This window comes from Carcharhinus amblyrhynchos, chromosome 14 (genome assembly GCF_965287045.1).
Source record: "Carcharhinus amblyrhynchos chromosome 14, sCarAmb.v2.hapA, whole genome shotgun sequence".
Taxonomy (NCBI): domain Eukaryota; kingdom Metazoa; phylum Chordata; class Chondrichthyes; order Carcharhiniformes; family Carcharhinidae; genus Carcharhinus; species Carcharhinus amblyrhynchos.
In genome coordinates this window covers 3,993,094-4,010,177 of record NC_137337.1, presented here as the reverse complement: position 1 = coordinate 4,010,177, position 17,084 = coordinate 3,993,094, and the positions used below count along the sequence as shown (strand labels likewise).

The 17,084-nt window shown below is 48.6% G+C and overlaps 1 protein-coding gene across 1 annotated transcript; it reads right to left on the bottom strand.

Moving 5' to 3' along the window:
- Window positions 1-275: 275 nt before the first annotated feature.
- Window positions 276-12,597, bottom strand: tunar (TCL1 upstream neural differentiation-associated RNA). The gene is made up of 2 exons (XM_080201929.1): window positions 12,397-12,597; window positions 276-465 (listed from the first exon to the last, which is right to left on the bottom strand). Exon 2 carries the CDS (start codon window positions 423-425, stop codon window positions 276-278), a length of 150 nt encoding a protein of 49 aa, XP_080058055.1. The 5' UTR covers window positions 426-465; window positions 12,397-12,597.
- Window positions 12,598-17,084: the final 4,487 nt, after the last annotated feature.

Sequence of the window (17,084 nt, the reverse complement as noted above, 5' to 3'; positions counted from 1 at the left end):
CCAGCCTACTGCTGGTTATTCTGCCCCTTTGGAATGATGCCAGGCTGTGCTTCTGCCTTGTTGCTGGCACTGAATGGAGTCTCCTGCATGGAGGGTCTCTGCCTACATCAGTCCAAGCATTCAGATTGTATCATACAGAATAATTATTCAATTTGGTCACTTTTATTAGTCAGACATCGGGTCTTCCCCATGGTACACGGATGTTCCATTAACAGCATCATTGTGCATCTCTTGCAATCAAAGTTTGTCTCCATTGACTGGAGGGTAAGCCTTGATTACAATGTTGTATAAACATACACAAAGATGATGACTAGGAGGTTGAGGATTGTGCCGATGATGCCCAGAATGGCCAGAATGGTCTCCTCCTTACTCTCCCTTTCCTGATTCGATGAGTTGTCCTCTTCATTGGCTGCAGTGATGACCATTTTTGTTGTGGATTTCTCTGAAGCTGGGAGATGGGTCTACCTAGTAGGAAACAGGAAAAATCATCAACAGGTGAACCAGAGGTGAGGAATATATATTGTAATCTGTCTGACAGGATGGTGGGAGAAGATTCAATAATAACTTCCAAAAGGGAACTAATTGCAGGGATGTGGCAAAGGAACAGGAGGAATAGAACTAACTGGATCATTCTTTTAAAGAGCTGGCACAGGCACGTTGGGCTGAATGGTCTCTTTCTAAATCTTTCTATAGGAAAAGGTTCAGAACTGTTAGTTTTTAGTCAACTATTAACCTTATTTTCGCCTTATCTCAGTCACCAGTCAGTGAGAATAATCACCCTCACACTCCAGTATCTCTCCCCCTTCTCCTTAAAAGCACTGATTTGAAAATTCCTCCAACTCTGTATTTGGGCGGGATTCGGCTCCAAACAGGAAAACAAACTTGCATTTCTATAGCGCCTTTCGCAACCTCGCTATGATCCAAAGAATTTTACAGCCAATGAGGAACTTTCCTGTAGTGTTTTAATTTCTGCTCTTGGTGAATGTTCAAATGCTGGGGGATCTCAGCACTTCACAGCCCTCGGCCCCCAGCAGCGAGTCCAATCACAGCCCTCAGCCCCCAGCAGCGAGTCCAATCACAGCCCTCAGCCCCCAGCAGCGAGTCCAATCACAGCCCTCAGCCCCCAGCAGCGAGTCCAATCACAGCCCTCAGCCCCCAGCAGCGAGTCCAATCACAGCCCTCGGCCCCCAGCAGCGAGTCCAATCACAGCCCTCGGCCCCCAGCAGCGAGTCCAATCACAGCCCTCAGCCCCCAGCAGCGAGTCCAATCACAGCCCTCGGCCCCCAGCAGCGAGTCCAATCACAGCCCTCGGCCCCCAGCAGCGAGTCCAATCACAGCCCTCAACCCCCAGCAGCGAGTCCAATCACAGCCCCCGGCAGCGAGTCCAATCACAGCCCTCGGCCCCCAGCAGCGAGTCCAATCACAGCCCCCGGCAGCGAGTCCAATCACAGCCCTCAGCCCCCAGCAGCGAGTCCAATCACAGCCCCCGGCAGCGAGTCCAATCACAGCCCTCAGCCCCCAGCAGCGAGTCCAATCACAGCCCTCGGCCCCCAGCAGCGAGTCCAATCACAGCCCCCGGCAGCGAGTCCAATCACAGCCCTCAGCCCCCAGCAGCGAGTCCAATCACAGCCCTCGGCCCCCAGCAGCGAGTCCAATCACAGCCCCCGGCAGCGAGTCCAATCACAGCCCTCGGCCCCCAGCAGCGAGTCCAATCACAGCCCCCAGCAGCGAGTCCAATCACAGCGCTGGGCCCCCAGCAGCGAGTCCAATCACAGCCCTTGGCCCCCAGCAGCGAGTCCAATCACAGCCCTCGGCCCCCAGCAGCGAGTCCAATCACAGCCCTCGGCCCCCAGCAGCGAGTCCAATCACAGCCCTCGGCCCCCAGCAGCGAGTCCAATCGCAGCCCTCGGCCCCCAGCAGCGAGTCCAATCACAGCCCTGGGCCCCCAGCAGCGAGTCCAATCACAGCCCTCGGCCCCCAGCAGCGAGTCCAATCACAGCCCTCGGCCCCCAGCAGCGAGTCCAATCACAGCGCTGGGCCCCCAGCAGCGAGTCCAATCACAGCCCTCGGCCCCCAGCAGCGAGTCCAATCGCAGCCCTGGGCCCCCAGCAGCGAGTCCAATCACAGCCCTCAGCCCCCAGCAGCGAGTCCAATCACAGCCCTCGGCCCCCAGCAGCGAGTCCAATCACAGCGCTGGGCCCCCAGCAGCGAGTCCAATCGCAGCCCTGGGCCCCCAGCAGCGAGTCCAATCACAGCCCTGGGCCCCCAGCAGCGAGTCCAATCACAGCCCTCGGCCCTCAGCAGCGAGTCCAATCACAGCGCTGGGCCCCCAGCAGCGAGTCCAATCACAGCGCTGGGCCCCCAGCAGCGAGTCCAATCACAGCCCTCGGCCCCCAGCAGCGAGTCCAATCACAGCCCTCGGCCCCCAGCAGCGAGTCCAATCACAGCGCTGGGCCCCCAGCAGCGAGTCCAATTACAGCCCCCAGCAGCGAGTCCAATCGCAGCCCTGGGCCCCCAGCAGCGAGTCCAATCACAGCGCTGGGCCCCCAGCAGCGAGTCCAATCACAGCGCTGGGCCCCCAGCAGCGAGTCCAATCACAGCCCTCGGCCCCCAGCAGCGAGTCCAATCACAGCGCTGGGCCCCCAGCAGCGAGTCCAATCACAGCGCTGGGCCCCCAGCAGCGAGTCCAATCACAGCGCTGGGCCCCCAGCAGCGAGTCCAATCACAGCGCTGGGCCCCCAGCAGCGAGTCCAATCACAGCCCCCAGCAGCAAGTCCAACCTTTCCGAGTTCATTCTATTCACTCTTTTTAATTTTTGTTTTGCCATGTGCCGATCTGATTGCTGATTCTCCTGTTTGCTCTCAGACAGCTGGCGCTGTCTATTATTCTCCCATTCACACTGACTCTGGACAAATCCTTGTCTCTTCACAACATCATTCCCACTCTCTTTGCCTTTTGTTCCATGACATCTTTGGCATTTAATATCTCCTGCAGTCTAACCTGCCCCAGAGCTTTCCTTGTGTCGTTGCTCATCCTCCCTCCTATCAATGGAAAAAATCCATCATATTTCTCCTTCCTCAATTCTGGAGAAGAATCATATCAGGCTTGAAACATTAGCTTTGTTTTTCTCTCTCCAGAGAGGCTGCCAAATCTGCTGACTTTTTTCCAGCACTTCCTGTTTATATTCCATCTTAATCATCTTTGCCTCATATTCCATAATTCTCTCACCCACCAAGTATCTATTGATCTCCGTATAAAGGCTACAAATGGCTGCAGCATCCACACCTTCTGTGGAGAGCATACTCTGGATTTCCCTCCATGTAAAAAAAGTACGTCCTGATTTCACTCCTAAATGGGCTTGGTTATACTTTTCAGATTATGGATTAGGATTCTCCGCCCTCTGCCGGAGCCGGGATTCTCCAGTCCTGCTGCAGTAAGTGGAGTTTTGGATGAGTGCCAAATTCTCCATTCCCCCAGTAGAGGAGTGGGGGATGAACTGCCAGAGAATTCTGGCCCATACCTCTTGTCTGAAGTAGTTTCTCTGTGGCTATTCTCTAGATTCTTTTCACCATTTTAGTTAACTCAATCAAATCCACTCAAAACCAACTCTCCAACAGAGCATCTTACTCAAGCCCTATCTCGGTAACCCCACATATTCACCCCACTAATCCCCCTAACTATACATCTTTGCATACTAAGGGGCAATTTAATCTGGCCAATCCACCTAACCCACACATTTAAGAAATAATATAAATGTGTGAGAAGAAGTTCAGAGGAGATTCACTCTGATTTCTGGAGTGAGGGGTTATCCTATGAGGAAAGGTTGGAGAGGCTGGACCTGTATCCACTGGAGTTCAGAAGATTGAGAGGTGATCTCACTGAAACATATAGGATCCTGAGGGGACTTGACAGGGTGAATGCTGAGAGGATGTTTCCTCTTATGGGAGAGACTAGGGGCAGGATTTTATGGCATTGCTCAACCCTAGACCAGAAATCCCCACCCAAGATCAATGGACCTTCCCATTGCCTGCCCCTCGCCCGCTCCATTTCCCATGGTGAGCCGGATGGTAGAATTCCAATAAAGAACTAGGGACACAACTTGAAAATAAGAGCTCTCCCATTAAGATGGAGATGAGAAGAATTATTTTCTCCCTGAAGGTGGTGAATCTTTGGCACTCTTTCCGAGAGCGGTGGAGCCAGGATTAACAGATTCTTGGTTAACAAGAGAGTCAAAGGTTATCGGTGGAGGGAGAATGTGGGGTTGAGGTTACAGTCAGATTAGTCTTGATCTTATTGAATGACTGAGCAGGTTTGTGGGGCTGAGTGGCTGACTCCTGCTCCTAGTCTGTGCGTCTGTATATTTGCATAAAGCTTTTAGTTGCTGCTCCGAACTCTTTTCCCTAGCAACTGAGTTCATCCTTCTCCATGACAACAGTCTAAAGCAGAACTCGACTGCACAGACTTGGTGTCAATCCAATTCCCAGACGTGTTTCCACCGTCACTAAGATGCCTGTTTCTGCCTCCAGATTATTGTTTGACTGTAACCCTACCTCAGCTGCTGCACTCCTCGTGTCTCAATTAACTCCAGATCTGATATTCATACACGCTCCTGGCTCACACCCACAGTTCACCCCATAAACTTCAGATCATCCAAACCTCAGTGGCTCATGTCTTATCCAACGGCCAGTCCAGTTCATCCATCCACGCAGCTGGTTGCCCCACATCAGCTACTGATCCAGAAACAACTGAGTTTTAAAATGTTCGTTTTTATTTTCTAACCCTCCATGTTGTACTGCCTCCCCATCTCTGCAACTTCCCCTGACCCCACAACCGTCCGAGACGTCTATCCCCATTCAGCTCTGGCCTCCTGAACATCTCCACTTTTACTTATTCCACCACTAGTGGCCACCCTTCCTGTACCTCATCACCTGTTTATCTCCACAACTCCCCACCCTTTCCCCCTGTCTCCCACTCCCCATCTTTCTATTTTCCCCTCCCTTCCTCTTCATCCCCTTCCTCTCTTCACCTCTCCCTTTCTCCCACTCCTCTTCCCCTTCTCTCTATATCGCTTCTATCTTTCACTCCTTCGCTCTATCTTTCCATCCCACATTATATTCCTCTCTTGCTCTCTCCCCCCTTGCTCAATCTCTCACTCCCTCACTGTATTCTATCTTTCCCTTGCTCTCTGTCCCTCGCTCTATTCTATCCCACTCTACTCTATCTCTCCCTCGCTCTATCTGTCCGTCACTCTATCTATCCCTACCTCGTTCTATCTCTCTCTCACTCGGTCTATCTCTCCCTCTTTCTCTCTATATATTTCTCCCTCGCTCTCTATCTTTCCCTCTCTATCTCTCGCTCTGACTATCTCCTCTCCCTTTCTCCCTGTCTGCCTCTCCATCTCACTTTCCTTCTTTAAAAAAACTTCTTAAAACTGATGTGCTGGAAGAACTCAACAAATCTGGCTGCACCACTGGAGAGACAAAGAGTTAATGTTTCTTGTCCAATACGACTTCTTTCATTCTGACCCCTCTGTCGCTGACCATTCTGTCGCTGACCCATCTGTCAAATCAAAGCCCCTCTGCTCCCGCTGTCACTGCTCCCGCTGTCACTGCTCCCGCTGTCACTGCTCCCGCTGTCACTGCTCCCGCTGCCACAAAATCCTTTATCATTAGAGAGCAAAATCAAAGCTCGTGTGTTGGGGGTAATGTACTGACATGGATAGAGAACTGGTTGGCAGACAGGAAGCAGAGAGTGGGAATAAACAGATCCTGTTCAGAGAGACAGGCAGTGACTAGTGGGGAACGCAGGGTTCCATGCTGGGACCCCAACTATTCACAATATACACTCATGATTTCAATGAAGGAATTGAATGCAATATCTCCAAATTTGCAGGTGACACAAAACCAGGTGTCAGTGTGTGCTGTGAGGAGGATACCAAGAGGGTGACTTGGACAGGCTGGCTGAGTGGGCAAATACTTGGCAAATGCAAAATAATGTGGATAAATATGAGGTTGGTGGCAAAAACAGGAAAATTATTATCCAAATAGTAGAAGTTTAGGAAAAGGGGAAGTGCAACATGACCTGGGTGTCATGGTGGAACAGTCGCTGAAGGTTGACATGCAGGTGCAGCAAGCGGTGAGGAATGGCATGCTGGCCTTCATAGCAAGAGGATTTGAGTAGAGGAATAAAGATGCCTTTCTGCAGTTAAACAGGGTCTTGGTGAGGCCACACCTTGAGAAGTGTGTGCAGTTTTGGTCTCCTATTCTGACGTTCTTGCTATTGAGGGAGTACAGCGGAGGTTCAGCAGACTGATTCCTGGAATGGCAGGACTGACATATGAAGAGAGACTGGATCGACTGGGCTTGCACTCACTGGAATTTATAAGAATGAGAGGGGACCTCATAGAAACATATAAAATCCTGATGGGACTGGACAGACTAGATGCAGGAAGAATGTTCCCAATGTTGGAGAAGTCCAGAGCTGGGGTCACAGTCTAAGAATGAGGGGTAAGCCATTCAGGACAAAGTTCAAACAGCGCTACAGAGAAAAATACTGGCAGCAAGGCAAACAATATTAAAAAGATAAACTTAAAGTCTCTGTGCCTTAATGTGCAAAGCATTTGCAATAAAGTAAATTGACTAATTGCGCAGATAGATATAAGCAAGTACGATGTAATTGAGATTACGGAGACATGGCTGTAGGGTGACCAGGGGTGGGAATTGAATGTCCCAGGTTATTCAATATTTAGGAAGGATGGGCATAAAGGACAAGGTAACGGAGTGGCATTGCTGGTTAAACGGGAAATTTGCATAATAGTGAGAAAGGAAATTAGCTCCGACAACATGGAGTGTGTATGGGTAGAGTTGAGAAATACCTAGGGGCAGAAAACATTAGTGGGTGTCATATATAGACCCCAAACTGCAGTGATGATGTTGGGAATGGCATTAAACATAAAATGAGTGATGCTTGTGATGAGGAGGAATTCCTGGAATGCATACAGGATGGTTTTCTTGGCCAATATGTGGAGGAACCAACTAGACAGAAGGCCATCTTAGACTGTTTACTGTGTAATGAGAAGGGAATCATTGCAAATCTAGTTGTGTGAGACCCTTTGGGGATGAGTGACCATAACATGATAGAGTTTTTTATCAAGATGGAGAGTGAAGTAGTTGATTCAGACACTGGTGTGCTGAATCTAAATAAAAGAAACTATGAGGATATGAGGCATGGGTTGGCCTTGATAGACTGGGGAGAGTCACTCAGAGGGAGCAGTGACAAAAGGGGCAGTGATAGAAGAGTCAGTGATAGAGGCATCAGTGACAGAAGGATGACAGTGGATAGACAATGGCAAACATTCAAGGAATGCATTTGGGAACTGCACAACTGTTTACTCCTGTCAGGCACAAAAAGCAAAATGGGTAATAGGGCCAATCCATGGCTTACAAAGGAAATTAGTAATTAGAAATTAGATACTATCTGATCTAAGGAAGAACATGTAGATTGGCCAAGAAAAATAAAAGGTCTGAGAATTGGGAGCAGTTTAGAATTCAGCAAAGAAGGACCAAGAGATTAACTGAGAAGGGGAAAATACAATACAAAAGTTAGCTTGCAGGGGAAATAAGGCCTGACGCTGAGTTTCTACAGATATGTGAAGAGAAAGAGGTCGTTGAAGACAGATGTAGGTGCCCTTTCCTCACCGCCTGCTGCACTTGCATGCCAACCTTCAGTGACTGTTCCACTGTGACATCCAGGTCATGTTGCACTTCCCCTTTTCCCAAATGGCCACCATTCAGATCATAATTTTCCTGTTTTTGCCACCAAAGTGGATAACCTCTCATTTATCCACATTATATTGCATTTGCCAAGTATTTGCCCATTCAGCCAGTTTGTCCAAGTCACCCTGCAGCCTCTTGGCATCGTCCCTCAGCACACACCGCCACCTGGCTTAATGTCGTCCGCAAATTTGGCAATATTGCATTCAATTCCTTCATCCAAATCATGAATGTATATTGTGAGAAATGGGGGAATGTATAATAGGGGACAAAGAAATGACCATGCAACTGAAACATACTTTGGTTCTGTCTTCACAAAAGAGGACACAAATCAGAAGCCAGAAATGTTGGAGAATGCAAGATTTAGTGAGAGGGAAGAGCTGAGGGAGATCAATATTAGTAGAGAAATAGTGCTGGGAAAATTGATGGGATTGAAGGTGGATAAATCCCCAGGGCCTGATAATCTGCATCCCAGAGTATTTCAGGAAGTGGCTCGAGAAATAGTGGATGTATTGGTGGCCATCTTACAGGATTCTATAGACACTGGAACAGTCCCTGCAGATTAGAGGGTCACAAATGTCACTGCAATATTCAGACAGGGAGCTAGAGAGAAAACAGGGAATTACAGACCAGTAAGTTTAACATCGGTAATGGGGAAAATTCTCGAATCCATTATTTAGGACTTTATACCAGAGCATTTAGAAAGCAGTGGCAGGATCAGACAGAGTCACCATGGATTTATGAAGGGGAAATCATGCTTGACAAATCTGTTGGAATTCTTTGAAGATGTAACTTGTAGACTTGACAAGGGGGAACCAGTAGATGTGGTATATTTGGACTTTCAGAAAGCGTTTGACAAAAGTCCTGCATAAGAGATTATTGTGCAAAATTAAAGTGCATGGGATTGGGGGAAGTTGTTGAGATGGATAGAAAACTGGTTGGCAGAGAGGAAACAAAGAGTAGGAATTAATGGGTGCTTTTCAAATTAGCAGGAATTAACTAGGGGAGGTGCCACAGGGATTGGTGCTGGACCCCAGCTATTCACAATATATACTAATGATTTGGGTGAGGGAACAAAATGTAACAACTCAAAGTTTGCAGATAATACCAAGTTGGGTGGGAGGGTGAACAGAGATCCTTCAGAATGATCTGGACAGATTGGGTGAGTGGGTAAATCAACGGCAGATGCAGTACAATTTGGATAAGTGTGAGGTTATTCACTTTGGAAGCAAACACACAAGGCAGATTACTATCTGAATGGCTGTAAATTGGGAGAGGGGAGTGTGCAGCGGGACCTGGGTGTCCTTGTGCACCAGTCACTGAAGGTAAGCATGCAGGTGCAACAGACGGTAAAGAAGGCAAATGGTATGTCAGCCTTCACTGGGAGAGGTTTTGAGTACAGGAGCAGGGATGTGTTGTTGCAACTATACAGGGCCTTGGTGAGGCCGCACCTAGAGTATTGTGTGCAGATTTGGTCTCCTTTCCTGAGGAAGGTCGTTCTTGCTCTCGAGGGAGTGTAGAGAAGGTTTACCAGGCTGATTCCAGGGATGGCGGGACTGATATATGAGGGGAGATTGACCAGGTTAGGATTGTTTTCACTAGAGTTCAGAGGAATGAGGGGAGATCTCATAGAGACTTATAACATTCTAACAGGACTAGACAGGATAGACGCAGAAAGGATGTTCCCGATGGTGGGGGTGTCCAGAACTAGGGTCATAGTCTGAGGATACAGGGTAGACCATTTGGGACGGAGATGAGGAGACATTTCTTCACCCAAACAGTGGTGAGCCTGTGGAATTCATTTCCATAGGAAGTAGTTGATGCCAAAACATTGAATGCATTCAAGGGGTGGCTGGATATAGCACTTGGGCTGAATGGGATCAAAGGTTATGGGGAGAAAGCAGGATTAGGCTATGAGTGGATGATCAGCCATGATGGTGATGAATGGCGCAGCAGCCTCTAAGGGCCAAATGGCCTCCTCCTGCTCCGATCTTCTACATTTCTATGTTTCCATGACCGAGATGAAGAAGAACTTCTTCACTCAGAGTTGTGAACCTGTGGAATTCTCTATCACAGAAATCTGATGGGCTCAGTTTGTTAGATATGTTCAAGAGGGAGCTGGACATGGTCCTATGGCTAAAGAGATCAAGGGGTATAGAGAGAAAGTGGGAGTGGGATGCTGAAAATGCATGATCAGCCATGACTACATTGAATGATAGTGCAGGATCGAAGGGCCGAATGGCCTACTCCACTTATTTTCCATGTTTTTATGTTTAACCCTTCTGTTGCTGACCCCCCTGTCTCCAGCCCCTCTGTCTCCAGCCCCTCTGTCATGGCCCCTCTATCACCAGCCCCTCTGTCATGGCCCCTCTGTCTCCAACCCCTCTGTCGCGGATCCCTCTATCTATTATCAGTGTCCCTCGAGAAGTAAGTGTGCCTCACAGAGTTTGATGCTAATACAGTCGGTGATTTGGATGAGAGCTCCCTCCAGAGTCTGTGTTACTTCTGAAGACTAAACTCAAGTATTAACTCTTGAGACACTGATGTGCTGAGAGGCTGTGGGGATGACAGACTATGGAAGACTGCCGGTGGTTTTGGGCATCCTGACTATCCAGCTTGGGATCAGTCAGTGAATTCACCCTTTCCCACTATTCTTGTCCGCCTCCTAATGGCAGGTACTAAATCAGTTTGGTCGAGGCAGAGGAGAAGGTCCTAGAGTGATTGTGTGGGGCATGGGAGCTGGGAATGGGCCGAGACTGGGCTGCGTTTCCAACCCTTCACTCTGGCAGGACGATGGTGAAAATGGTTAGTAAGGGATATTGCTGCCATTGCTGTGGCCAGGGTGATATGCAGCAGGGACCAGGTTTTCTGTGCTGAGCGAGTGCAGCAGAACCTCCGAGTCAGGTTATCAGGTTAGAGTCCCAGGATTATCTCACCTTGACTAGAATCAGGTGGTGATCTGGGCAAAGGGTTCTTGAGGGGTGAGTTTATATAGAATGCACAGCCCAAAGAACAAAGAACTACAGCACAGGAACAGGTCCTTCAACCCGCCAGACCTGCACCGATCATGATGCCTGCCTAAACTAAAATCATATGCACTTACAGAGTCCGTATCCTTTCATTCCCATCCTAGCTGCCCCTTAAATGCTGCTATCGTACCTGCTCCCACCATCTCCCTAGGCAGTGCGTTCCAGACATTCATCACCCTCTGTGTAAAAAAAAGAACTTGCCTCACACATCTCCTCTAAACTTTTCCCCACACACCTTAAATCTATGTCCCAGTACTTGACTTTTCTACCCTAGGAAAGAGCATCTGACTATCCACTCTGTCCATGCCCCTCATAATCTTCACAGTGCAGAAGGAGGCTATACGGCCTCGAGTTTGTACTGGCCACAATCCCATCCAGGCCCCATTCTCGTTACCCTACGTATTTACCCCGCTAATCCCTGACACAAGGGACAATTTAGCACGGCCAATTCACCTAACCCGCACATCTTTGGACTGCGGGAGGAAACTGGAGCATTTGGAGGAAACACACGCAGACACAGGAAGAATGCGCAAGATCCACAGAGACAGTGATCAGAGGCTGGAATTGAACCTGGGTCCCTGGTGCTAACCACTGTGCTGCCCTCTCGTAGACCTCTATCATGTCGTCCCTTCAGCCTCAAACCGCCAGTTGTCCTTGTTGGTGTCTATGCTATACATCAGCATTCTCCCAACCAATGAAATCTTTTTGCGACTGAGAGGCTAGGGAGAGGTATCACTGCCCTTACCAACCAAACTCCCTCATTACCACTCTCCCCATCTCTCCCTTCCACCCCTTCCCATCCTCCCTCCCTCACTGCCTCTGCTTTGAGGTGTCAGGAACCTGGAGCCAGTAAAGTCAACATGGGGGCCAGGAGCCAACCAGTTTCTTGCTTCAACCCACCCAACAGGACCCAGTCCTCATAGTGGGCAGTACCCATCCCCATGAGGGAGGCATCTGGCTGAGTTTGGGGGAGGGCAGGAAGTCATCTTCAATAGGAGGGTCTGACAAGGGTTTGGTGAACACAACAGCACAGTGGCACTGGGGAGCGTATACAGTGGCACTGGGGAGCGTATACAGTGGCACTGGGGAGCGTATACAGTGGCACTGGGGAGCGTATACAGTGGCACTGGGGAGTGTACGCAGTGGCACTGGGGAGTGTACACAGTGACATTGGGAAGTGTACACAGTGGCACTGGGGAGCGTATACAGTGGCACTGGGAAGCGTATACAGTGGCACTGGGGAGTGTACGCAGTGGCACTGGGGAGTGTACACAGTGGCACTGGGGAGTGTGTACACAGTGGCACTGGGGAGCGTGTACACAGTGGCACTGGGGAGCGTATACAGTGGCACTGGGGAGCGTGTACACAGTGGCACTGGGGAGTGTACAGAGTGGCACTGGGGAGTGTACACAGTGACATTGGGAAGCGTACACAGTGACATTGGGAAGCGTACACAGTGGCACTGGGGAGTGTACACAGTGGCACTGGGGAGTGTACACAGTGGCATTGGGAAGCGTACACAGTGGCAGAGCCAGAGAGAAATTACAACTCAAACAAGACAGTGCATTGATGCATGCTGAGAAAGTATCAGTTACCACAGGGTTGTAGACCTTGCTGCTCCAGTTGCCTCTCTCCAGGAGTTGTAGAGTTGCACTGTGCTCACATCATGCTCCGGGGATGCTGTCACCTCTCATCAGCTGCGGGAAGTTAGCGATCCTTTGAAAGGCATTTCTCTGGGAGTTCAGCTTTCTCTTCGTGAAGATTCCGCTTCCATTTTCCCTCCTTCAGTCTCAAACCCGCCTTCTGGAGAGCGGAGAAGTTAGGGAGAGGCGGGCTGAGGATACAAAAGTTGTGTTTGTAATGTATCCAGATTGTATAGGCGCTTCCTGAGCCGGTGGAGCTGCTGTCTCTGTCAGTCTATCTCTGTCTGTCTGGCTGCGTCTGTCTCTGCCAGCTCCCTGACTGTCTCTCTCTCTATCCCTCTGTCTCTGTCTGTCCCTCTGTCTCTGTCTCACTCTCTGTCTGTCCCTCTGTCTCTGCCTCACTCTCTGTCTGTCCCTCTGTCTCTGTCTCTCTGTCTGTCCCTCTGTCACTGTCTGTCTCTCTGCCAGCTCCCTTCACCTTATTGCCAACTCATCGATTCCACATTTCATTTGTCTCCACTCCAATCGCGGACCAGAAAGCTCCACACCGCCGAATGCAAACACATTGCAGAGTCTGTGAGGAGAGAGAGGGGAATGAGAGAGAAGGGAAGGAGAGAGATGTGCTGTTGCTGTAGGAAGCCCCCCCTGAATCTCTCAGTGCTGGAACATTGCCATAAGGAGTTAGAGCCTGCCCCTTTCAGAGAGACTTCAGCACGGATTCTTCTCCCGGAATTCCGCTGCACCCGGAGACTTCCCTCCCTCTCCCGCCCTCCATCCACACCATCCCTCTCTCTCTCCCATCCACACCCTCCCTCTCTCAAATCCACACCTTCCCTCCCTCTCTCCCATCCACACCCTCCCTCTCTCAAATCCACACCATCCCTCTCTCTCTCCCATCCACACCATCCCTCCCTCTCTCCCATCCACACCCTCCCTCTCTCAAATCCACACCATCCCTCTCTCTCTCCCATCCACACCATCCCTCCCTCTCTCAAATCCACGCCATCCCTCTCTCTCTCCCATCCACACCCTCCCTCTCTCAAATCCACACCATCCCTCTCTCTCTCCCATCCACACCATCCCTCCCTCTCTCCCATCCACACCCTCCCTCTCTCAAATCCACACCATCCCTCTCTCTCTCCCATCCACACCCTCCCTCTCTCAAATCCACGCCATCCCTCTCTCTCTCCCATCCACTCTCTCTCCCTATTTCACTTTTCCTCTAGCCCATTTTCTCTAATTCACGCTCTCGCATTCACTCTTTCTCACTCTCTCTCCTCCCTTACTCTTTCATTCTTTCACTGCCTCCCTTTCACTTTACCTCTCCCTGCTTCTGTCTCTCCTCTCAATTTCTCTCCCTTTTCATTTTCCCCCTCTCTTTCACCCTCCTCTCTTCACCCTTTCTACTTTTCTCTCTCCCTCCCTCTCTTTCATTTCCTTTCTCATTCCCTCTCCTTCACTCCCTCCTTATTATATTGCCTTATTGTATTTGTCTCTTACTCCCATCTCCCTTTTACTTTTTAACCTGTCCGACCCACTTTCCTTCTCTCTGACCCAATTTCCCTCTCTCTGACTTAGCTTCTTTGACTCACTTTCTCTCTGACTCTATTTCTCTCCCTCTTTGACTCACTATCTCTCTCTCTGACTCACCTCTCTCTGACTCACTCACCTCTCTCTGACTCAACTTCTCTCTGACTCTATTTCTCTCTGACTCTATTTCTCTCTGACTCACTTCCTCTCCCTGACTCACTTTCGTTCTGACTCAATTTTTCCTTCTCTCCCTCTCACACTCTCTCCTCCCTATCTCTTTCTCTTCCATACTCTCATTTCTGCCTAGTCAGGTTGTTTGGCGAGTGAGTTGCTGAAGGCAGGAGAAGCCTGGTGAAAGTAAGTGTCTGACAGATGTCAGGATGGATGAGGACATTCTCACAGTGCTGGCCTGTAGCAGCACCAGTGGGAGATGTGGTAAGTCTGAAGGGCACCTGAACTGTCTACTTAATAATGTCTCCAGTGAACAGGAGGGTCCTTTAGCTCCTCTGTAGTTGGACTGTGGGAGCATGACTCCCTCCTGTGGGCAGCACAGTGGCACAGTGGTTAGCACTGCTGCCTCACAGCGCCAGGGACCTGGGTTTGATTCCCACTTTGGGTCACTGTGTGGAGTCTGCACGTTCCCCCTGTGTCTGCATGGGTTTCCTTCAGGTGCTCCAGTTTCCTCACACAGTCCAAAGATATGCGGGTTAGGTGGATGGGCCATGATAAATTGCCCCTTAGTGTCGGCAGGGTGGTGTGGCTAGCTAGGGTAAATGCATGGGGTTATGGGGCTAGGGCCTGGGTGGTCAATGCAGATTCGATGGACCGATGGCCTCCTTCTGCACTGTAGGAATTCTATGTTCTATGTCTATGACAGAGAAAGGGAGGAGGGAGAGAGATAGCAAAAAAACTCATAAGAGGAAAGAAGGAAAGAGAAGGGAAGCGAATGAAAGTAAAAACAAGTAGGGAAAGGAAGAGGGAGGAAGAAAGGAAAGGGTAAAGAATAATTGAGAGAAGCCAATTCTGAAGGGGAGGACAGACAGACAAAGTGGGTGAGTGAATAGAGAGAAGAGAAAGAAAACCAACAGAAAAAATAGTACTCCATAAAGTGCAGAGAATAAAATCCGCTAGTGAATGGAAAATAATGTTCCTGTGTTCAGGTCTCAGCCAATACCTTATAGGCCTCAGTGTGCCAGCTTAATGGTTGGGCTTCTTGAGTTGCTAATTCCCATAGAGATTGTGATTTCGAAAGCCTTCTGTAGGTTTAAGTTGCCTTCTGTTAACAGCCTTTTCTGGATACCTTCGCTTCTTAAACCACACACTAGTATGTCTCAAGTGCTGTTTAAGACATTTCCAAATTCACAGTATTTGTTAAAATAGCCTTGAACTGTCTGATTGATTTACCTTCTTTTCAGTTACATTTATGGAACCTGAACCTCTCCACAATGACCAAAAGTTTAGGTGAGAAATGGCCCTGTAATATCTCCACAATCTCATCATAGGTTTCCAAGCCCTGGGTTTTCTGGGGCTGAACTGGACTTTACAAGAGGTTGACTATCTCCCACCCTCACCCCCATGATGCTCAGGAAAGTTCGGAATACAATGCCGGCTGCAATTTTGTTCACTTGGATAAAGTATTTGAGTCTTTCAGGGTAGGTGCTTCATCATTTGATGTTCTCATCAAGTCCCACGCTGCCAAAGACTCACGCTATTTTAACCATTGGAAGGGCTTCTTTTATGTTTAACCAAGGTCATCCTGAATTCACCTCGTTTCCTTTTACCTTTTGCCAAACCCTAGTTCTAAATTATTGTTGCCGTGTATTTTTTTACTCACAATGTTCCGTGTACTGTCCTGAATCTGAGCTGAGTGTGTGATGAGCTTTCTTCTGTTTGTTTTCTCCAAGATATTTATTTAAATTTCAGTTCCTTCAATGGCTGTTGCTGATATTTGGAAGGCCTCCATCTCCAGCTTTGGTCAGGCAATGGTTTTATCTACTTCATCCTTTTTGGATGTCGATTGTCCTTTGTTTTATTATTTCTACAGGAATTTGCTAGTGTGGCTGCGACCTTCTTGTCTCCAGTTTTCTTTGTGTTTTTAAAGGAAAGGCTTGCAGACCACCAACGTGCAAAGAAACAAGAGCTTTATTAGAAAAGTGATTAATCTACAAGCTGTTAGGGTAGACTGCCCATTGCCTGTGCAAACGGCTGGTGATGTCATCAATGTCACATGACTGGACTGTAAAAATGACCTTATTCCAACTAGGAAGAAAGAATGCACAACTGTGCAAGAATTAGCCACGGTGTAACTGTACAGAGTTGGGGGGGGTGGGCGATCTTACCAAAAAGATTCTAAGTCCTAAACAAGCATGAAAATGGGAAAATTTCAGATCCCTTTTTTTTGGCAAGGCCACAAATAAATCTCACGCCACTCTGTTCAAAATATAATGCTAAATGTGTTTCCTGCCAGTAGGGGAGGGGGCATTGCCTAGCAGTTCACAATAGAGGGTGCAATTGTGCATGTGCAGATCTCTCTGTTCTGTGCAAAAGAACAGAGGGATCTGCCAGTCACCTCCATCCCTGGATATCGGAGCCAGTAAGATTGTGATAGGTGAGAAATCCAGCGCGAACCAAATTTTTTGCTTATCTCATGATTTTACTGCTCACCCTTCACATCAACCGGCAGGACGAATAGGGAGATCGCCCCTAAGTGTTTATTCAGCCGGGTAAGTGTTACTCATGTGTAACACATGCTAGTATGTCTTAAATGGTGTTGTATAATCCTAGATGATATTAAAACTGTACAGGAAATCCCTGATTGAAACGTGGGCTCAAGCAAACATAACATATATTTTATCAAACATGGAGGAACAGAGTCACAGGACCGCTAATTAGTTTTAACAACAAGAAAAAATACATTTATTTAACATGAGAAATGGATTATAATACAATATTCCTTTATTCTTCCTTTATCATAATCCATATACACAGGTTTTTAAATTAACACGGATGACAAAGTCCATTTGAACCTACAATGGTCTCATTAACATACACTGTTTTTGCAGATTCCTCCTCAGAACCCCCAGATAATTGTGTGATGACACTGTGCCTTT